General features: G+C 35.1%; 2 protein-coding genes across 4 annotated transcripts in view; one reads left to right on the top strand and one right to left on the bottom strand.

Annotated features, from left to right (window-relative positions):
- Window positions 1–464: 464 nt before the first annotated feature.
- LOC149787923 (uncharacterized) lies at window positions 465–11,563 on the top strand. 3 transcript variants are annotated; one of them, XR_016424122.1, is made up of 3 exons: window positions 465–557; window positions 2,670–2,734; window positions 5,810–11,563. XR_016424122.1 is itself a non-coding variant. In XM_089974174.1 (3 exons), exon 1 carries the CDS (start codon window positions 694–696, stop codon window positions 1,474–1,476), a length of 783 nt encoding a protein of 260 aa, XP_089830300.1. In that variant the 5' UTR covers window positions 564–693; the 3' UTR covers window positions 1,477–1,517; window positions 2,670–2,734; window positions 5,810–11,563. The 3 variants fall into 3 exon arrangements, 1 of the variants encoding a protein (XP_089830300.1); XR_016424123.1 differs by having other exon boundaries at window positions 511–549; XM_089974174.1 differs by lacking the exon at window positions 465–557 and adding an exon at window positions 564–1,517.
- Window positions 5,735–24,209, bottom strand: part of LOC149787922 (HAUS augmin-like complex subunit 7) — a 42,437-nt gene continuing 23,962 nt past the window's right edge. Inside the window, exons 7-10 of the mRNA XM_089974173.1 lie at window positions 23,239–23,338; window positions 21,174–21,383; window positions 18,248–18,356; window positions 5,735–5,925 (exon numbers count right to left, since the gene is read on the bottom strand). Coding sequence (XP_089830299.1) covers window positions 5,798–5,925; window positions 18,248–18,356; window positions 21,174–21,383; window positions 23,239–23,338 — 547 coding nt within the window. The 3' untranslated portion in view covers window positions 5,735–5,797. The remainder of the gene's footprint in view (window positions 5,926–18,247; window positions 18,357–21,173; window positions 21,384–23,238; window positions 23,339–24,209) is intronic.

The following is a 24,209-nucleotide window of genomic DNA, read 5'->3' as shown; positions in this document are numbered from 1 at the left end:
TTAAATATTCTCAGCATGTTTTTTATTAATGTTTTCTAATTTCATGGTGTTTGTTTTTTGTAATCATATCATTATATGTTTTTTTATCTTATAGGTGTTGTCTTATGTTGTAAAGCGCTTAGAGCTTCTAAAGATTAGGCGCTATACAAATTCCTCATTATTATTATTATTATTATCCCAATTTTGTTTAATATTTTTTTAAATTCCCGTCCTAGGACAGGCAAATAATCTAGTCAAGATACACTTATCAATAATAATTAATTATAGGTTTGTCAATAAATCAAAAAATGCTTCTATCCTATCAAGAGTTATTTTGGGGGTGAAAACCCACAGTTAACAATACCATCAAAGAAAATAATCTCCACCCGCCCATTATCAATAGTTCCCATTACCGACGCACACACTGTTTAGTTTTAGATAAAACCGATTTGCTACTAAGAACCATTCAAGAAACGTCATTGATCGTTGTCACGACGAATTAGTCACGTGGTATTTTTCTATATAAGAGACTGACTTCGCACTGTATGTTTTTATTGCGACAGCATACAAGTAAGGAAGTACGTAATAGATGTTATTTGACAGTTGTTATATTTACTGAGCAGGATACATTGATATTGCGAAAATACGATTCATTTGTTTGTATTCATTATTATTTCAACAACTTGACAAGTCATTTTGCAGTAACCGATTGAAATGACTGTCGAGCTATGCGCACGTCAACTTGATCAAGAAATGGAGAACTTTGTGAAGAAAAAACGCACTCGGAGGGGTAAAAAGCGCCCTAAACGCAGAGGGTTGGTGAATATTGCTGCAACTACGCTTGATATGTCATTGGAAGATTGTGTTACGCTTGATCTGTCTTTGGGAAACCGTGTCAGCGATTTGGAAAACTTACCTTCAACAGCTGAGAACAGCTGCGACTGTTCTAAAATTAGAAAGACACGTAGGAGATTACTTCGACCTTATTACAGTCCAAAGGCCCCAGAAAATTCCACACAGTTTATCATGGATGATCATTGCGCAAATCTAAATCTTTTTCCATCTCTTTACGCGCCCTTAGAATTTGGTAATGCGCCCCACTGTGATCTCTCGATTGCTGACCAGGATGTTGATTTGTTTGATGAAATGATGGGGCATGAATTTGTCCATCGAGTCCCAGAAGCATATGTGCAGGATGACAACCCATCATTTGATAATAGTGTTGCTGAATTTATGCAGGATGATTTTGAGCAAGTTTTTCGTGTTGCTAGAGAAGATGAACTAAATGAAATGTCGAGGGAAGACTTGATTCAGGCACTGTTTGAACTGGAACAGAAGTTAGATAAATTTAATAGTTCTACATTCGCCCTAACACCTGAGAAGCAAAGGGGTGGGATTTCCCAAATAAAAGTGGTAAACCAGCACATACAGGAGGAAAATAAAAGATTGCAAAATGCTATTGATGGTATCAAATGTGGACCAGGATCTTGCAAATGATCATTTTTAAATTTCCCTAGCATTATACTGTTAAATTACATGTACGTGTTTTATTTATTCAGTTAAACAATATGTTACATTTTTTTAGTTGACATTCTGTTAGGAATTATTTCATATGGTTTAATGAATCATTAAAAATAATTTTATAGGAAAATTAATTGCTTTTGAATGTGTACATTGAATAATCTTGATAAACTGATTTGTGTTTTCTTGTATTTTGAATCTGTTTTGAGGGTATATGTCATTTCACCCACAAGTCAGTTTGCTCCTGGGGCCCTTGGTCACAGTCCTGTAAGGTGCTTGCATTTGTAGATTCACTTGCATACCTCACACATCGGCATAAGTTTGAGTCTCAACACATTGTGGGTATATGATAAAGCTTGCCAATAGCTTGCTATGTGTCTGTGTTTCTTCCTCAAATTTACTATCTGCCACACATTTTTTCATGCTGAAAAATGGCATTAAATACCACAAACGAAACGAACCAGTTTCTAGTGTTTTTGTTGGTAATCGTATTGCCCCATATTCAGAGTTGTGTACATTTTCAAGAGATTATAGGCTTGTGCTAAATCTTGCTTTTCAGTGAGTAAATGTTATTTCTATAGACAAAAGCAAAAGTTGATTAAGCCAATAATATTACAAGTTATGGGGCAAATTATTGCAATACAGGATCACACAATTGAAATGAAGTGAAGATAGAAATCACTATCACTGGTTAATATATCACCTCAAAAAGTTTTGATTTTGAAATTAAAATGTGTAGAATATGATTTGAGGGAAGAACGACTTGCAGGTGCAACTGTCTTGTGGGCAAATCCACCAAGATTCATTTATGTTCATTGCAATTTCTAATTTTCAATTAATGAGAGTAATTCTTCATGGAGTACAAATTTGAATTGTGAAGAAATTATAGAAGCCATAATTTAACTTTAAATGAAGTCTTATTTGCATATTCTAGTCTTGTCCTATGTCTGCACTATGATAATTGTAATATAATTTGCACGAAGAAGTAAAATTTGTTAGGATTTTTAAGTTGACTTGACCACATGTATCACTGTAAGGTATTGGTACATGTAGCTTTAACATTAAATTGAACATTAAATCTGTAATGTTTAAATTCAATAAAATCAATTTGAACTTTAATGTGGTTTTTCTTAAATTTTCAAGTTGATAATGGTGGTTTTTTCTTTCAGCTCTACCACTTGAGAGTGTAGGCCCTGAATAGAAAGGGGACCTAACTCCAGACCAGCTGGTCAAGGTAATTTGCTGTTTCTGACATCACTATCAGTTCATGCAATTCATTTCTTTATTTCAGCTAGCCTACAGTATATCATGCTTTGGCCATTTCTGAAATTAGATGTCAGTTTCATGTTGATATGAGATCATGACGAGTTGTTTTGGTTTGTTTGAAATTTGTTGGAAAACATTTGCTCAAAAAGGTTGTTTGGAATATTTTTCGAGCTTGAATAAATAAAGAATATGTTTAGGGATTGTTTTATAAAAGGAACATGGCTTTGTGCAACAGCTAAAAATATACCGGCCTATAATCACAGAACAAGAACCTTTTACTCAAATAGGACATCAGTCTTGTTGCATGGTACATTGAGGTGTGGTCAGTTTTATAGACTTGTGCTTGTATTAACCATATTAATTAATGTGCATGCAATTACACAACCATATTAAATAGTAGACCACAATGACCTACTTTTTTACACTACAGAGACTACGCTAGTTGCATGCAAGTAAGTTTCTTGGGCTGTTAATTGTACAGTCGTGGTAACTGACATGTATGCATGCATACGGTGTACTTCGTCAGTGATATAAACATTGTTTACTATGTCCTTTTTACACCTTTGATGTTAGGCAAGTTTCTTGGACTTTCGGACTGTTGATTGTAGTCATCAAATTGGTTTTAAAAATCCAGCCTGAGAAGTGGAGCATAAACTTGTAAAAGAAAAAAAAACTGATCTTCACCAACCACTTTGTTTATCTTCATGGTTGTTAAGTATTGATGATGTTGAGTATTGACACACAAAAAAAGACTGCTTGCAAATAAATTATAGTGGGGTGACTATTCAATTTCTTCTGACAGCATCTCTCTTGTCACACCATGTTTTGATTGGCACACATCATATCAGGTAGCCATTTTTCATAGACTAGAACTATTAGAGGATTGACATAAAACGTGACACGTACATGCATCCCATGGTCTGGTTGGCCCTAAATGAATATGGTACTGCACAGACTTCTAATAAGGCAGATATAGTGGCCATCTTGAAATTTTGCTATCGGTAGATCTGAAAGGATGGTCACTTCATCTTGGGTGTTTCATTAACACATTTTCTGATATCTACCTTATTTACTGTACATGATGGGACACCATAAAGTATTTTTTTAAGTAATTGTTTTGTGCACTGGATGTTCTGAGAGACATATTTTGAGTCGTAATTGTGGGACACCATTTAAATCATTTGAAAATTGTATGTCTGGAAATGTAATCAACTGAAATGTTATTTTGAAATATATCAGACTGTGTACTCTTAGATAAAACTCTTCAGTCCACTGCAGCAGCATCTCGTCAACCCAACTCTTCTCGTGCACATGTATGATCCATTGTTTCCGTACATTAATATTTTTTTAGCTTTCTTATGCTGTGAAAAATTATCGTTGGAGGCAACACGTCTCCTGAAGCAGAAACTGCAAGATTAAAGTCAGCTTTTTAAAAAATCTTCCAGTCACACAAATTCTCACACTTTGAACCCCATCTTATCGACAAACCTTCCAGGAATGAGATCAAAGTTATCTGGAATTTCATCCATGTTAATGATCATGTTGTTGGCAAAATCATTTTTTCATGTCCTTAACAAATTCACCTAATTATTTTATTTTCTCCAATCTTTTGGGCTAAGCTGGGTCATTGATGTCCATGCACAAAGCACTATATTGTGTCGCTTTAAAAATTGTTCCATTGTTTCAGTTTATTTTCAGAATTTCCATGAATAACCCTTGTATTGATATCCTTTTTAAAAAATCAGCTTAAAAGTATAAAAGTCAGCTTCTGAAGTTGGCTTGCTACAAAGCAATACAATAAACATAATGTTTGTCTTGATATCCTTATACAATGCCAATATTGCTGGCAGCGATAAAATGGAAATATTTGCACGTTTAAATTTTTAGAAGTGTAAATATAAATATCAAGTATCTTATTGTACATTCTACAGTAACAAAACGATAAAAAATCAACAGTTTTGGTTATTTGTACATCAAGTGGTGAGTCCCAGTTTAGTGTACTGTAAATTGATTATACTGTCGAGTATCAATATCATTGTCAGTGTATGGCATTTGGGTTTGATTTCTTTTTTGTTTAAAAATGTTTTCATGATTACTACTGAGATATTGAGACAGATTTAATCCTCAGAAGTTGATCTGATAGGATTCTATGATTCTACATGTGAAGATAGTGTTAGCTGTTATTTTTGGGGAATTTCTGATGCTCTTTTAACTCTGGTTGGCTGTTTAAATTTCATCTAATACACTACCACGTGCTATGATGTCATAGAAACTTCCAGAAAGCTTGTTTAACCAGAGGGGATATTCCTGTAAGGTGGTATTGCAAATTGGTAATGCAGATGGATGTTGTTTACAAGATTGCCAAGAAGTATTTATATGGAGATGAGGCAGGGGCATCAAATTGTGGTTACACTGAAATGTGTTAGTGACATCAAGATGTGCTTGCAATGCAATGAGGCAGGGGCATCAAATTGTGCTTACAATGAAATGTGTTAGGGACATCAAAATGTGGCAGGGGCAATCCAATATATGGGAAAGGGTTAGTTGTAAAACTGTACACATATTTTTAATGATACTCAAAACACATGTACTTGACAGGAAGAATTGTGTCACAACATGGTGTATTTAGTTCCCAGAGTCTGGGATAGATCTTTTGTGTCTTGAGAGGACTATAACATCTGCCAGAACTGTAAAATAAGTTGTTTGGCTCTTAACTATATTCCCTTTACTCCCTTATTGGTATGTGGTATGTCTGTTGGGTAGCATTTTATACTGACCAGACTTTATGAATGTATTTAAGCTTTCCACACCATCAGCTGGTGGAATTACTGCTGCTTTGAATTGGAATGCTTTATGGGAACATTTATGTTTTTTATCAATACACAGTGTAGACTTGTTTTTTTATGTCCTGCTTTCTTAAACTTGTTGTGTATACATAACTCAGCAATACAGGAATAAAACAATGAAAAACAGATACAGATTTTTATTGATTGTGAAATCTTTATAGGAGTATGTTTTATCACACGTGGTTTTACATTTTAAGAATGGAGCTGTGCAAGGTGCTGCTGGAGCTGATATCTGCATCCCGGCGCTGCATGGACTCGTCAAGGACTCCCAGGCACTCCTGAAAGCTTTCCAAGGCTGCCTCTCCAGCACTGGCTGAAAGAACAAATGTCGATTAAGGATTAGTTCAGATGATCATTGTACTGTGGTTCCTTTTATTAAATGACCATGCACTATATTTTACCCATGTAGACCACAGAGCAGACATAAAATGGCCTGGACCTAGTGCTTGTATTCTTAAAACTTGATGAGTATGTAACTGAAGCTGAATGTCAGTCACTGAAAGTGATGGCAGTTTGTAGGTTCATTTAGTATGAATGATTGAATCATACAATATCAGATTTTCATAACTTAGGGTCCTTCAAACAGAAAGCTTAATTTAATTAATCACATCAATTATTTATATTTGTGGTTTTTAGCTTGAGCTTGTTTTTTATCGCTCAGAAAAGAAATGTCAAGAATGTGGTGCCGGATCTGCTTTTGCATCATGTACCTATGGATGTTGTTCTTTACTGTTTGCTTTTTTTGAATGTTTTGTTTGCAACTCCTAAGTTGAATAAACAGTGTAGACAATCTACTATATATTTCTCAATAGCAGATCCTAGGCCCATATTCTCTAGACATTTTTGAGCAAAAAAGTTAAGCTTGGGATCAATCTGATAATCTGTAATTTTGATATAAATCAAATTGGGATCATACAACTTTAAGAACTTTCCTATTTAAATTATCCTATATGCTTGCAAAGGTTTAGTGCTGTAATCATTTGTTATATTTTAGGTTGATCTCTGAATTTGAAACCCAGGCTCCAAAATTTAAAGAACACAAGCCCTGGTTTATATTATTTTTAATTTCCAAATTTTTATTTGGAGTTAATTAAAAACCAATACCTGGTGGTAAGAATGTCACCTTCGAATGCCAGAAGACAAAGACAGAGAAGGAAGTGTTCATAAAATATAATCTCGTTGTGTGAACACATATATTCTGTTAAAAGTTCAGTGAAGAGGGCTGTATATACTCTTGTGTAAGAGTCTAACTGAAAAAAAAATAGACCCTGATACACAGTCAGATTTTTTTTTTTTTAAAGCAAGTTGGTACAATTTGATGCAAGCCACATGAGGCTCAGGAATGAAATAATTAGTAACTTATTACATTACCCTACTTCCAAGCTCTGCAGCATCAAGGTCATTTAAGATAGACCAACATGGGTGGCATTAAAAAAAAGCAGATATAGCTCTAAAATGATGCCAAATAATCTGGAAGTTCTAGTTGCACTACAAAATACAGAGGGAAAAACCTCATTTTTTAGACCTGTTTTTTTTCATGCAAAATTTGCTCGAGGTCGTTGTTGTTGTTGTTGTAGGGTTTAACGCCATTTTTCAGCACACGATAGGCTATACATGGTGGCCAGTATTAATGGTGGAGGAAGAACTCGGGGGAAAACCCCAGAAAGAACCACCGACCCACGAGAAGCTACTGGCAAGCTTTCTCTCACATATCCACATTAGCCGAATCCGAGACTCGAACCCACGCAGACGGGGGTGAGATGGCAGTGATCCGTAATGAAGAGCGCTTTAGACCACTCGGCCACTCCGGGCCCCCGCTGAAGGTTGGAATGCGATTTTGTGACCTTTTGGCCTCAGAATTAAGGCAGACTGGTCTTAACTGCACACAGACGGGAGATTCTTTGCAAAAACTAGAATAAGGTGGGCATTTGGAATAAATTGCAGTCTCCAAATGAAAATGATGGGTCCATTAAGCAAATAAAAAAAGAACTCAAGCTTTTACCCTTCTGCTCATGCGCAAGCAAAATAACCAATGGAAAATGATGTTTCTAATTCAACTAGGCATTAGTCTCATGGAAAATCGGTTGAAAGCCGATGTATTATGATGTATTCAGAAATAGCCCCCCCTCCCCCCCATGTCTTTCCTATGCACATTTCAGGCAAAAATGACAAATGCCTCGGGGGCCGAATGAGTTAAACTTGTGGGGAAAATAAGTTCTTAAAATATAGTGCTAAATTACAAGTAATGTTGGCATTCAGCATTGGCTCATTTCAGTAATGGGTGTAATTTGTTAGAACTTGATTACGCATACCTATATAGCCAAGTTGACATGCATTATAGTAGAACACTAATTAACCTGGGATGACATTGTATGTGAAGTGTACCATTTGCAGCTGCGTATAGCCAGACCCTGATTAGGATTTTATTAGCTACTGCAGTGGTTTAATGTTCTTGTAACTACAGAACATAGCAATAATTGGGGTCCTTCATTAAGGCATAGAATGACCTTTTTTGTCTTTTTACACTTGTAACCACCAAAGCTCAGCAAACATTGTACATTGTTAGTTGGGTGCCATTTGGTAAGTAAAATGCTTTTTGTAGATGGGCAATTTAAGAATGTCATCATGGTAGGTCATTTTTAATGGAGCAATTTTGTTTAAATTTCTACATACACTTCAGCTGATGCTTGTAGCTAGCATATAGCTCATCAACCAGTCACCATATTCTGATGCAGTTTGGTGCACACATCACTTCCTATACAGTAAAATGTGACTTAAAAGACCACTACAATGACCAAGCCAGTCTTGAGAGGCCATGAATTTCTGGCTATGGGGATGATCTTTCAAGGCCAGTTCTTATGTACTTTTTATGTGACTTTTATGGATTCTGTCATGTTAAATCCATTGTAATTGTTAGGTCTCTTGAGAATTGACTTGGAGGTGGCTGCCAGATTCCAGCTTTTTGGTTGGCAATTGGCTCCATCCCCACACCCCAGCATAAATGTAAAAAATTTCTAAATGGGGTTAGAAGGTTCAGAGGAAACTCAGAATACTATGGTGATGAAATTAATATCTTTACATGGTATGTCTTTACATGGTATGTTACTTGTAATCAGCATAGTTCAAGAACCATTCAGCATGTTTTATTGGAATGAATATGGGCAGAACATTCTCCTGGACACATGCACACACACACATTATGGGCTTCATGTGTTTTTGATGGTTTTGTCTCCTTCATTTTGGACCAGTTTACGTAGCTTGCCAACCCTTCATGAATTCTTGAAGCGATCTTCGAGTCTGGGAATATTTGTCGGAACAAATGTTTAGCATTGTCTTCAGCTGATAAAGGTAGATTGTGTTCAACAAGAAAACTTACAAACAATGCTTCAGTGCTGGTAGCTTGCAAGTCTTCTGTCAATGGCTTAAAATATTCCAGAGCTAAAATCTGTGAGTTCTTAATTTTCCCAACCTCTATGTCCTTTTTGCTACCAATGTGCTTCCTCACATTGTCTCCACCACCATGCCCAATGTTAAAATTTGTGGCACACTGCGTGCAATGATCATGATGTATATCGGCTTGATGGCTGAATGCACGGCCAATTTTTTGTATATTCCAAATTAATCTTCACTTTTTGTGCAGTACATTTCATTTTCCTTGGTAGTGAAGACATTTTCACGATGCAATGCTGAAATGGTAATTCAAGTCAGTGTTTGTGGCGCATGCGTGGAGCAAAATTCTGGTTAGGCCCCAGTTTGTCTCAAAAGCATTTGTAAAACTATTCTTATACATATAGATAAAAATACGCTAAAATGTTTGCTACCGGGCCAACTGTCCCAGTTAGCTATAGTTCCACTAATATCACAACCAGTAAATGGTAATGGATTGTTTCGGCAACTGCCAATATCACAACTAGCGCTTAACAGGAAATCAGTTATTTTATTAAAGATTTACAATAATTGAGAACTGGTGAATTTGTGATTATTTTGCATGTGGTATGAATCCGTGAATCGCTGAAAAAGTTGTGAAATTCATGCCGAAATCGTGAGGGTTGGCAGCTATTGAGTTTATGGTCTTGTAGATCAGTTTGTCTTTACATGTTATATTACTTGTAATCAGAATAATCTTAAGAACTATGTAGCATACTGGCTATAAACTACTGGGAGGATTGCCTCGAAACTTGACACATTCATCCCAAGGTCTAGTTGGTCCTAAATAAAAATGGTGCTGCTCAGACATGAAACACAGATGCCATCTTGAAGTTTTTGTCACTTCTCCTCATGAAGAGAAAGTCGTACTGAAATGGGGTTTTCACCAGAATTTTTGTGTCTGGTTAGGTCTAAAAGAAAAACTGTTGCACTTGGACTTTCAACATGGCCACCACAGCAGCCATCTTGAAAATCTTGTTGGTACAAGTCCTAAATAAATGGCAGTGTGTCAACATAGGGGTTTCAATACAAGACTTGTTATGATGTTGAGTTGGTCCTAAATGAAAATGGTTTCCCTTGGTCATTAATGTGGTCACCTTCCTAGCTATCTTTAAAATCTTGTGGTTATATCAACTTGGGGTTTTCAATAAAAGGCTTTCTTGTCTGAAACAAAAACTGCACCAAAAATACTGAGATCTAATGTGACTGCCATCTGGAAAAACTTGTCTCTAATGCTTAAGAATGTAAAGTCATATCAGTATGGGTTTTTCACCCGAAGGCTAATTATTAAACTAGCTGATCATGAATGACTTTGGTAAAATGATGCTAATCTATCGCCTCTAATACGTCGGTCGCAATGAACATACTGAAAAATCTTGTTACTTTATCTCATGAATGTATGGCCATATCAAAATGTGGTTTTCACCAAAAGTCTTCCAATGGTATTTAATTTGTCCCAAATGAAATCAACTTTAACCAAATTTTAAATCTCTTTGTCTGTGTTGTTAAACTTTACTCTAGTAAAGTTAGTATGTGCAGCAACTGGCAATGACCTTCTTTTGGTGTACATTTTTGTGAAAATTGGCGCAGTTGAAAATAACCATCCGTTGAATGTAAATCAATGAGTTGGGGCTTTCTCTTGATGGCATGCACAGATTCTATTTCTGGTCTACCAGCTTTTATTTGTACATTTTCATCAATATTGGAGACTGGTTAGCATCCAAAAACAGGAAGAAATGAAGATCTGTGCTGCTGTAACATAATTAAGATGGCAGGTTAAAAATAACCATTCACATGAGATTTAATGAAGTGCACATTATTCAGGTAGGTAGAATACCATTATCAGAATTTCGTCCAATGCAAATTTTACATAGACGTACTGTTTATTGCCATTGTAGATTTTATGAATTGTGGTAAAAAAGGATGAGTTGATTTTTGTTTGTACAAATGAGCATTTTATGGGGTATGACTTGAGGTAAGTAGTACACATGCATAATGACTTGATAAAGGCCATAATTCCCAATACATGTACAGTGAAACTTTATCTAAACTGGACCCTCGGTAGACTAACCAAACATTTTGGTCCACAAAAGCCAGTATAATGTTAACTGAATCACCATATGATGGCCACCTCTGTAAAATGGCAGCAATTTTTGGTCCCATCTGTGTCTGGTTTATGAAAGTTTCACTGTATTATGCAATTTCAATGGTATTAAGATATATAAAGCAATATTGTTAAAAAGTCCTGTTTTCCTTTAAAGACCAAAATTCACTACAGCATGAAAAGAATTTTTACCTTAAAGGATATGATGGGTAAAAATGGAGGCAACTAAGATAAGCAAATGGGTTTTCATCATTAAAAAAATCTCCATTTATTTGCAGGCTTTTCATTTATAAATTCTGCGTTTAACATTAACATATTGCGCTAAATTTGCTACTGTTCATTCTTGTAAATCTCTTGCATTGTAAAAAATTTGCAAATGCTGTACATGTTGTATTTGTAAAATAAACAGAATGATAAAGAAGCTTGTCTTGTGTGATCCTTGTGAATCAGACTTCTTGGTAAACTGAAATGTTACTTTGTGTCCGAAGAGAATTCAGATATTATTACGTTTTCTTGCCACTGTTCCCATTCAGAAATGCACATTTGGCATGAGCTGTGTTTATCTATTTCACGACTGTATTCATTACACAACACTTGTATCTACTGCTATATGGACTATAAAAATTTGAAAATAAAGTGAAGTGTCCATTAGTGTTGTTTAGCATGGGTGTTTACAACAAAGTATATTGCTTCCATGTTGTGGAGACTGCTCCCATGGCCTAGTGGCTAGTGTCTACCTCGGATGCAGTATGTCAACGGGTTCAAACCCCGGCCAAGTCATACTAAAGACTTTTAAAAATGGTACTAACAGGGGCCTCACTAGGCACTCAGCATTAAGAGGTCTGTGTTAGGACTGACTGGCCTGGTGTCAGGATAATGTGACTGGGTGGGACATAATGCTGCATGTCGGCGGAATGATGCCTCAGTGCTATACATCACCATAAACTGCCACACTGCAGACATCATAGTGATATGACTGAAAAGTTGTTAAAGCTATGTTAAAAATCCAAATCCCACACACTCTATGCTGTGGAAGTCTAAACAACCTGTATTTTTATTACAAATGTGTTTCACTGTTTAAACATTGTGTTAGATGCAGTGAAAGCTTTGATTGTTTTATGTCTTCTTCTGTAAGCCAGATATAATTCCCAAGTATTATTTTACAGGTTATCTGCCAGTCATGACAGCCAAAAAGCCCATGACTTGTAAAAGTTACAGAGACTTTGTTTACAAGTTGACAATACTTATGATCAAGTTGTGAATTTAATACTTGTTCGGTGCCAAGTAGAGTCCTATAACTCCATGTATGTACTTGACCTTAATCACTAATGACCCTCTTTGTTTTCCCATGTGACAACCATCTGATCAAGCTGTGGTGGGTATTTGAACACCCAATAATCATACTGCACAAATGACATATGTTGCACTTGGGGAAAAAAATACAAGCCAACTTTAATGGATGGATAGATAAGAAAAAAAAGGACAAAACCAGCGTGAAATACAATTATATCATTTCACAGACTTGAGGACTGAAGTATCGGAGTCCACACTCAGTCTCCACATGAGCAACTTGATATGACATTAAAAGTCGTGGAATCTGAGACGGAAAATACTTGCAGTGACTTCACAATGGAGAATTTCAGAACTTTATTTGGTCACTTGTTCAATGGGGATGAATGTTTGGGCTTTGCACCACATGACATTAGATATTTATAGCACACTGTGACTCGCAAGTGTGGACTTGAATTTTCATACTTTATTTTTTAAGACGTGTGGAATTAACATGTTATGGGATATTGTGAATGAGAGCATTCTGGGCTGCTATTTTTATACTGGTATTCTACCTCCAATTAAATTCATGGATTTATCATATAAACATGTAAAATGTAAGGAATTGAGGATTTATTTGATACATATTCCACTCAATAAAATAACTGTATTTCACACTGGTTTTGTCATTTTTTTTCTTATCTATCTATCCATTTAGGTTGGCTTGTTTATTTTTCCCAAGTGCAACTCTTCACACACTGAGGGCAAGTCACCCCTTCAGATGCATCTGAATTGCAAACTGCACCCTGACTTGGGGAAATTTGCTTTTTAAAGCCCTAAGTGGGGGTGGGGCAACTTGCAGTCAAATTAACTTATAATTAAGTATAGACGGTAACAGAATCTATCATTGCAGGACGGGAAATTTTCACCCAAGCAGGATATTTTTGTCCATACAACAGGCTTTGTCGAGTTTGGAAACTTCATAAATATTAAAGTCATAAGATGTACATGTCAACAAGTCTATACTTTAAAGGCAAATGGTACAAAATGTTGGGAGAAACAGGCTTTATTCATGTGACTTGCAGATGAAAAATGTTAGAGAATCTTTTTTAAGTTCAAAACTTGTTTGATCAGGAAAAGGACATTTAAGTTGGACTTTGCAAATTTAAAAGGAACAAAGTCATGTAATACAGCACATGGGTTGAAAAGATTCTCATATTCCTTGTAGAATTTGTCGACTTTACGGGAAAAGTCAGACATGTCAACCAGTTCAAATGAGTGCTGTTTCATTATGTGTTTGTATTCTGGTACTAATCCACATGGATTGTGCCCAACTTTGACAGGAATTTAAAAGCTACAGACCCAAGTTAGAAGAATTAAATGAACATTTTTTAAAGTTTATTGTAATTATGTCATGTAATATACAGATAACATTTTTTATGCTTAGATTACACTTATTGCTACGTTGGTTATGCTTATACAGCCCAAGAAATTGGCAGGTATGTTTACATAGCATATGACAATCTTGTTAGCACATGTTCCAGTTATTGCCCGATTACAGTTATAGCAATATCAAAGCTCCAATGCCACTGTTATCATAAATTTCACAATTCTTCCAATCTGATGTTTGGAATGATGGAAATGATTTGTTAAAAAAGCTATCTGACAAACTGTTCTTTAAAAAAATCAAGATGTTAGGATTAAATGATATTCAAATATTCAATGAAGTTGCTTGTAATTCTGTTCCTTTTTGGGAGTGTTCCAAAAATAGTGGTGAGGTACATTAGACGATGTCAGTTACAACGTGGAATGCTGGGAATTTAACTTGCTTGGGTTTTCATAAATATAGATCTGCAAATTCCAAATCTGGTTGAAATTAAATAATCATTGGTAAAGTTAAGGCATGGAAATGAAAAATTTAAGGCTGACATTTTCCAGTACAGTTATCTTGCAGACACCATATTACTGATGGATGACAGTAGTAAAACACATATTTTATATTGCAACTTTCAACAATTATAAAATGTAAAAGAAAACATTAAAAACCTAGGAAACGTCACTCTAACAAAGGACATATTTTTAAATACTACTCTAACAAAGAATATTTCTTCAAATAATCATTTACTATGATCAAAATATATGTTAAATATATCTGCCATGTGTACATATTTTCTTAATAGATATCTGTAAAAGCAATCAAAAAATAAATATGGCTTCAGTTAATCTTTAAACTTGTATATTGCCATCACATTTTGTTGTCTTTTTCATTCATTCCTTTTTTTTTTGAGGGGGAGGTTTTTCTTTGTTGCCTGATATAATTTAAGTAAGCTGACACTGCATAAGGGTTAATTTGTTAATCAATGCCTGATTCTTTATTCATATTTTAGCAAGATTCTGGACCAAGATTTTGCTCAAGTATTACAATATATTGCAATAAAGGTCTGTGTACTGTGATACATATTACACAACATGGTGGAAAATCTAAAACTATTAAATAGTGATCAATAAATGAAAGTCTTGTGAAGTTTTTAAACTCTCTTTCAGTAAATAATGACTAGATTTAACTTGTAAGTTTAATATATTACAAGCAGTTATTGTGTTGAGTCACAGGGGAATATATAACTCGTCAAATCAAACATGAACATTCATGTTCATCATCCCACTAGCGATTTTCATAGTATTTCCGATGGACAAACAATGTTACCAAATTAGTGCTTTTACATTATTAATTGGCAAAAGCTCATGTATGACTAGATGCCACATGAGCTGTTTGGGTCATTTGTACACAACAGACAGGTTATGATCTGCAGTTTAACCATGTTCTTGGCAGAAACTCTCGGAATCATATAAGAATGCAAAATTCGGTGCAGATAGTTTTAAAACTTTTCTAACCTCAAACCAAAGACTCTGAAGAGAACAGTATTATCAGTTAGTAGTGTGATCAAATAATGAAGGCTGCAGAACAAAAGTGTGTCCTCTTTAAACCATTTTTATGAGAGCCATACAGGTAAGTTAATCTACAAGCAATGTATTAGAATGAGGTGCTTTTCAACAAGATTGCAGGCTGACTGATGTACTCTTACAATGGCAACATGTACATCTGTGGGTCTTTCAGCCACTGAATTTTCTCATTGGAAATATCAACACAGCTAAAATGATCAATTGATCAACATAATTTTCCTCCCTCAGCAGGTGGTTGAAGCAGGACTAGCAAGCCTTTGAATTTGCTGTCCATCTACTGCGTGCATATGGAGGACTCCTTTGTAAGTGATTTTCTGCATCCCAGATCAAACATTTACATCCAAATACACACAATTAAGTGTTTCTGAAACCTCTGTAAACCATGAAAAAATGCTGCTTTTTTTATCGTCAATTTTATTAGAGGCCATCCATTTAGTACAAATGGATGAAGTAGGAAGGGGTTTTGAAGTCTGCATATGGGGGCAAAGGGGGAGTAAGACCAAGTAGTACATATGCACCTGATAACACAAACTATAACACAGATACTACAAGTAAAATGTATTTGCCTTAGCCAACAACAGATATCCTATAGTACCTGCACACTTTCCAGTTTGTATGTACCTCACTGCTGACTTCATAAATGAAAAGCATCATGGAAATAAATTACAAATGGGTGCAGTACATAATTTTCAGTTGGTCAATGAGCGTGCAGAATTCCATTTATCAAGTTGCATTTGCATATTAAACTGGCACAGTCATGGCCATATCGAGGTAGCATGGGAAAATGAGTTAAAAGTAGCACAAGCTGCAACAATGTTAGAGACTTGTAGGGAGAGGGGTGTTCTATATCCAACATGTACCGTTTAACTTTCTGTTAAAAATATCACTAATATCTTGCAAATATGAAATACATGAAAATATAAAGCAGCCTCATGAAGGTACAGATAAGCAAAAAACTTGGATAAGTGACAATGTGAAATTACATTTTAGTTGGTTCAAATTAGGCAGAAACTAAAATGAAAGGAAAGTGGCAGAGATTAAACAAAACACCCATTTTCACGGGAATCATGATAATACCTGCAGTAAAAGTGGGGCCCCGGAATAGTGAGGAATTTTATAATGAAGAATCACTATAACTACCATAATAAACAAGTAAATGAGGTGAGCAAAGAGTTATCCATCTTTTGAAGTCTACAAAACCAGAGTGAGTTCTGTTTTATTATTATGGAAAATTGATTTAAGAGGCGATTGCTGTAATAATGAATGTTCTTATAAATATTTTTATCTATTATTATAGTCTGGTTCCCTGCTTTGTATGCTCCCTACAATGCACTCCACTGTACGATGTCAGTGGAATGCCGATGCCATATTGTCACGTGTTCAAAACAAATGGTCTTATATGGAGAGATCTAGTTAATCTAACCTTGGCACATTTATTCCTTTAATATTCTGTTCTTAGTGACACAGTGTGTACTTAAGTAATACTTTTGCCTTGAACTGAAGTAGTCGTTATCTCAAGCTCAACCACCAATTCTGTCATAATTATGTTTACAAACATTTTTAAAAGTAGGCTAAGATGAAGGAAAAGGGTACACAGAATGATATTTTATTAATATTGTACATTTTACACAGCGTCTTCTAAAAAATTTCTTCTCCAATCTATTCCTTTATAAATTTTACTATGAAATTGATATGATTTACGACAGCCTAAATATTGCCAAAGATTAAGACAAAAATATAAAACCTCTTTTACGTGGAGGGTGAGGGTAACATATTTTTTTGCAAATTCTGAACACTTCACACCACATCATCTAAGATATTCATTGATCCAGTTTACATCGATATTGATATATCGTTGTACATGACACCTACAGTTCAAGCATACGAAGCAGGGAACCAGACTACTATTATACAACTTAAAAATGGCACTTTGGATTAAATACTACAATCATTTAATATTATGATCTAAATGTTTATCATACAAATGGCACTCTGGTTATATAAGATCTAACATATACCTTACAAGTGACACTTAAGATTAAATCTTGCAGTCTTTTCATGTATATATCTAACTTGTGAAGAGGTACAAGTTTGGCAGCCCAAAATTCTTGAAATGGTTTCAAAATTAGGTGACAGCTCAGGATGCCTTCCAAACTTTAATTTTTTCAAAAAGATTATAAACTTGCACTGTAAAATTGGATTGAATCATATGCTTGTACCCACCTGGAGACTGATCTGGCCTTATATGTTGTGCTGAAGTGATTATACAATGATGAATGCAGAGATTTTACATTTCTTGTTAATAAAGCAAGAAAGTTAATCTAAAGGATAAAAAAGCTGAGCAAATCACTGTATTTTGTGTCATACCCACAAATGTCTTCATAGGTGCACACCCCTCGTTTTAGTTTTAACTTTTATTACAAGCCACACAGACACGTTTCTTATTCTCAGCATGGGAAGCAACTGCTAAAATTACTCTGAAACATTAGGACTTTCTTACAACCTTCCTGCATGTATCTCTGGTGTAGCATTGCCCTTAATATTCTGGTTAAATTAGCCTCAAAAATGGACTTGCATATGTTGAATGGGCACAACCATATTGGGACAGAGCTTGAATCTCCACATTGGAGAGTTATTCAGTTCACGAGGGGAACTAACTTTTCTAGTATGTGCATACTTATGATGGGATGTATGTTTATTATGATAATCTCTGATTGAAGGAATTTAGTCTAATATTAATTTTTCAACACTCAATGTTGATAATGTGTTCATTATGGTAATACCTTGAAAAAATTCCAGTTAATAAATCCTATGAATTTCCAGCTATATTTCCTTTGAACATTTCAATGAGACTAAGTGAATGTTTATGCCTTACCTAACACTGATAGTCTATCATCCTTTGAAATTAGGTTTGGTATCTGTTGGCTGGCTTCTCTGCTTAAATTTGTGTAACAGCTTCGTATGGACTTCAAACCTTGGAGAAGCTGAAAAAGAGAAATTAAAATTTTCAGAGAAAACAAAAGTCAAGTTGGAAGTCTACTTTCAGTTGGACAATTAGTAATGTCAGTTATCTGAGACACCGAAAATTACTCATTTACCTTAATTGTCAGGATACAGAAGAATCCATACAAAATAAAATACTAGTTAATTTATTTTTTTAATACTACATGAAGTCAATTTACAAGAACACAAATTTTAAGATGAAGATGGCTACATATAATATGCCTGTCCTGTAAATGGACGTGGGGGTGGAGAGGGAGAATTGTCAATTAACCAGACTAAGATCATCAGTAAATTTATCCACTACACTGATTTATTTTTAGTATAAATGATGGCTGAGGAGTCATATTTATCTGTCATCTAGCTTGATATCAGATGTAATCCTAAACTTGTATCACGCATTGGACAAAGTTAACATAGATTTATTCAAAATACAAGTAAATATTTTCTTCTTTTTACAATATATATCCAAGAAGTAGGTAAAACACCTCACAGCACACTCCTAATGAATGTAATGGTGCCCCGAATAATGAAACTAATTTGACCCTCCATCCCCTCTTTAAATCACTTTTCTGAAATATTAACAACAGCAGCAACAAGAACTTACTTTATGCAATTAATCTGTGCAGTTTTCTACTTAAACAAGTCTTTCACAATGTTGCTATACTCATGAATGCCATAAAAAATGTCACCCATTCTACAAGTCAATACAAAATTATTGAATTAATTACTGATTATATACCACTGATACCATTTGATACAAGTGTTGCTGTTGTAAGGTTTAATGCCATTTTTCAGCACACGATAAGCTATACATGGCGGCCAGTATTAATGGTGGAGATAGAACCCCAGAAAGAACCACCAACCCACGAGAAGCTACTGGCAAGCTTTCTCACATACCCACACTGGCCAAATCCGAGACTCAAACCCACGCAGACGGAGGTGAGATGGCAGTAGTCCATAACGGAAAGCGCTTTGGACCACTCGGCCACTCGGGGCTCCAAGTGAATATTTCCTTGATTTTAATCCATACAATTTGGTGTCACCAAATCATGGAGCTTATTTTTTACTGCAAAATTACATCATTGCATGAGTGTCATAAATTACTGCAAGCCACTACAGCTGTACAAAATGGTAAAACCTATCACAGCAGACACCTCCATGTAAAAGAAATCTCATATTGGACTACAAAGACAACAAATATAGATGGGGCTTTTTCTTGATTTTATCATTTTCAATCACTATGTAGCACATTCCTTCATTGTCCTTTAATGACAATTTCACTGCAAACCATCTGTTAAAAAACTGACAATGCTGAAGTTTCTAAAGTACTATCACAAATCTCTAAGTAAATCATCATAATCATGGGAGGTACAGGTGACTGATTAGGAAAATGTAATGTATCAAGTTATTATAATACTGTATTGGTAACAATAAAGCAGTTCCCTTTAGAATATTTCTGGGCAGCAATAAGGCAGCAAGACTGTATTTCAAAGAAATATATCAATCATGTAAATAAAATGAGATTTATCAGAATTTTTCTTCTTCTTACTGTAAATAAAGATGTTCTCTAAGATATTTTCAAAATAATAACTACCATACAGCATTAGGAGTTAGACCCTTGGTACAAAACAATATAAGAAGAAACTGTATTGTCAATGTAGCTGTTAAATATGGCAATTGTTGGTGAATTCCTTTCTTGTGGAACAAAAACGTAACAAAACTAGAAATATGCTAATGATGTTGTTGTTGTTATAGGGTTTAACGCCATTTTTCAGCACACGATAGGCTATACATGGCGGCCAGTATTAATGGTGGAGGAAGAACCCAGGAAAAACCCCGGAAAGAACCACCGACCCACGAGAAGCTACTGGCAAGCTTTCTCACATACCCGTATTAGCTGAATCTGAGACTCGAACCCACGCAGACAGAGGTGAGATGGCAGTGATCCATAATGGAGAGCGCTTTAGACCACTCAGCCAACCATATGTTAATGAAACAGGAATGATCTGCTTCAGAGACCTAAACACAAAATGTTGACTGGAGATGGATTTACACGGAGACGTTGGTAACACATTTCCACATTCATGAACATGTCAAATGAAAAGCAATAGTTTGTAGTTAGTAACATTGAAAATTGACTTAATGTACTCGTGCTTTCTTCACGAATTAGCCCTACCCCACACTTTTGCAACATTTTCAGCTATCATACGTTAATGGATCATTTTTTTGAATGGTGTGGATTTGTATAACATTACACCAAAAAGCAGGCAGAATCACAAGCTGCCATTTTTTCTTCCAAAAACAATTTCAAAGGATTTATAATAATTTGAATGATAAGTAAATAACCCGTTATTCTCAGTGCAACCAAAAACAATTCTAGAGCAGCTGAGTGACAATACAAATACAATAATACATACAGTATTCTCTTGTTATACAGACCTTGTATTACCCTATTCCTTGGTACAAGGCATGTATGGCCAGGGATGCCAGTTCATTAATTGGTATTACAGAAAACTGAAATGTATAATGTCTAATTGGTAGAAAAATTATAAGTATTATGGAAAACTGATATGTATTATGTACTTCATTATAATGTGTGTTATGTAATTCATTATAATGTGATCTCACTATAAGGAGGTATACTCAGACTTCCACGGAGTACTGTTCATACATGTTCACAAATTTTGCTGATTTTATTCAAAGAGCACAAGAAAACTGATCGATGATAATTTCTAAAAATGCATTTAATACATATGTTTACCTGTATAAATAAGCATAGCATGAGGATTTATTCTTACCTGAACAAACTGCTGAAGTAAATTATGAACTCTCTTGAATGCTGGTCCTAGCTGTGTAAGGGTTGGGGGTGTCTTGTTACACCAGTGGGACATTTCATTTTCATAGCAGTAGGAAAAACCAGTAACCAGCTGAGACAGTTCAGATAAAACCAAACTGAGTGTTTTGCAGACCTTCTCAGTTTTAGATTCGTCTGTTTCTTGGTAATCAAACTGGGGAAGAAAAGATTTGAATGTTATGTTATTTGGGGTCTTAATGAACTAAAATCATGGTAAAGACCAATTAAACTTAGTTTTGCCCAACTTTTCATTACTTGAATTTTCAGTTCATTGATTAATGTTTATGTGGAAATTTGAATGTTTACTGTTTTAAGTGTCTTAAATTAGCTGCAATGTTTATACACAAATCAGCCTGTAGAAAAAGGTAATGATTTGTCTGAAAATGTAAATTTTGACTTTTGACTCAATGAAAGCAAGCTGTATCAAAAACTGTCAAATTAGCTGTCCACTTCCTATGAATTGATCTCTGTCTAGCAAAATAACCTTGTTTGGCAGCTCCAGAACCCGACTGTTTTCGGAAATATAAGGAAAAAATATTAACATTTATGCAGTTTTATAAAGCACTCACTTTTAGGTGAGTAGAAAGATACAAATCTTTCAAGCCCTGTAGGTGTCAAACAAGTTTTACATAAAACACTTTGATCATGCATATATCATGATTACAGCAGTTCTGAATCTCTTTTGACTGAACTTCTCAACTTTTCAAGTAGAGAACTGGTTGAAATTCCAATCAATATGTATGATCAATTGATTAGGAGAAGTAGTATTTTCAATTTGGACCAAGATGACAAAAGAAGTCTTTTAATGGAAATCCCACCCCACGCCCAATAAAACCATCCTTTCTGGACGAGTGACAATAACAAGATTTTCCATATGACCACATATAATAACAGATGACAGATTCTGGATGATGGACAAAAGGACACTGCATAATCTATTCTAGTTTTAACAGTAGAAAAGGCACATTAAATATAAATTGTGACTGAAAAGTTACTGAAGCACCCTGCATAGGTATAGACACATAATAAATGAATATCCATTTTATTTCACTTTTAATTAACATCCAAGTCTGCAGGATCTTGGCAAGCAGCCCATTTCCATCTTCAAACATGAGTCCGTGTCATGGCAAGTTGACTGTTGTTTTGGGTTTAATGCCATTATTCAGCACTTGATAGGCTATTATGTGGCAACCTGTATAACTGGTGGAGGAAGAACCTGGGAAAATCCCATTACGAACCACTGACCTATAAGAAGCTAATGGCAGCTTTCTCACTTACCAACATTAACCAATCCCTAGACTCAAACCCACACAGACAAAGGTGAAATGACAGTAATTGGTAAAGGCAAGTGCTGTAGACCTCTCAGCCACTTGGGGCCCGTCGTGTCAAGTTGACAAACATGTTAATTGAGTGTGGCAATAAATAACAACTAATGCAGCCCAGTTTTTACCAACAAATACACTTTGCCTATATTTTTACTTAAAAATATAACTCCACACACAATTCAAATAAACCATCAGCAGAAATCATTTTGTAAAGTAGAAATTAACCTAACTCCTGCAAAACTGCTGGCAGTTACTGAACTGTTAGTACATTACAACTAATTATTGAGATTTGATGATGGGCTTGATTAGAATTTTTGCTGAAGACGTAGTTTTTCAACATCAATGAATTTCTAAACAGTGGTGCAATTGGGGGTCTCAAACATGTGGCCTGCAGGCTGCATGTGGTCTGCCAAGCCATATCCCATGGCCCACAAAATGACTGGTGTCACAAGGTGTCATGATAGATAATAAAGGTGGTTAGGCCCTTAGGCCATCAAAAATGCCCTCATACACCCCTCAACGTGGCTTGAGTTTGAGACCCTTGACTCAGAACATAAAAGAAGGAAGCCCCAATGTGAATGTGTTATAAATCCAAACTTGTGTCCCAAGGAAGCATGTTACAGCTGAGTCCCTTATATTTAGAATACTCTATTTTGAGAATACATATCCAGGAAACATACTTACATTATTTTTTAATTCCTGTAAAAGTTCCTTTTGCCTCTCTAAACTTTTGGCTAGTTCTATAGCAGAATTGGCTATTGCTACTAATTCTAGTTTGGGCGGTCTGAAGAAAAAAGTAAAGTAACAACTGTATGTGAGATAATTGTTATGCCTTTTATTCTAACTTATCTAACTATGATGTTAAAAGATAATCAAAACATTTCTTCTCAAAAACATTTCTTCTCAAAAACCCTAATGAAAATAAAATGGAATCTGCATATAACAAACTACAGTGTAACCCTGCTATAACATGATAACTGGGGTCCCAAAAATTGGATCGCGTTAAGGCGAGGTTTTACAGTATCTTACTTTTATGGAACAGAGAACAACTCATCGGCACATACACGTGTATTCATGTCTAATGTATATGCTGAATAGGGTATCAGCACCATTTACTACTGGCCATCGTGGCATGCAGTTCATCCACAATGCACGTAATTTCATTGAAAAATTGCAAACAGATTTACAATATTCAATAATTTTGTCCCAGATCATTGTGTCTGAATTCAACGTCTAATATATATCATGAACAGAGTATTAACACCGTTTACTTGCCATCTGATATCGTACCGTCGGGGCTTGGAATTTATCCATAATACGTGTAATTCCATTGCAAAAATTGCATATATATTTAAACTATTCAATAATTTTGTCAAAGATCATTATGTGTCTGAATTCAGTGGGAAAACTTAACAGCAAAATTAGGTTAAGAAAGACAAAGCATGTGTACAGTTCATTATGTTACAGTGTCTGTAATAATTTCATACCGCTAAAATTTTCTCATATGCGTTTCCGTGTACATTTATCCATTGTAAATTTCCAATAATTAATGCTTGTATGCCTATTCATATGAATGACTACAGCAAGAATAATTACCAATCAACACATGCTTTCAGCATGAATATAACGTTTACTTCAGATTTTGGAAATATCGA

The sequence above is a fragment of the Sinohyriopsis cumingii genome, chromosome 11, assembly GCF_028554795.1.
Source record: "Sinohyriopsis cumingii isolate HCF-2022 chromosome 11, ASM2855479v2, whole genome shotgun sequence".
In the NCBI taxonomy this organism is placed as follows: domain Eukaryota; kingdom Metazoa; phylum Mollusca; class Bivalvia; order Unionida; family Unionidae; genus Sinohyriopsis; species Sinohyriopsis cumingii.
Note: the sequence above shows the minus strand (reverse complement) of the source record. Positions and strands in the feature narration are given on the sequence as shown.

Excerpts from the sequence above, each read along its gene's own strand:
- LOC149787923 (XM_089974174.1), top strand. The coding sequence starts at position 694 with ATGACTGTCGAGCTATGCGCACGTCAACTTGATCAAGAAATGGAGAAC.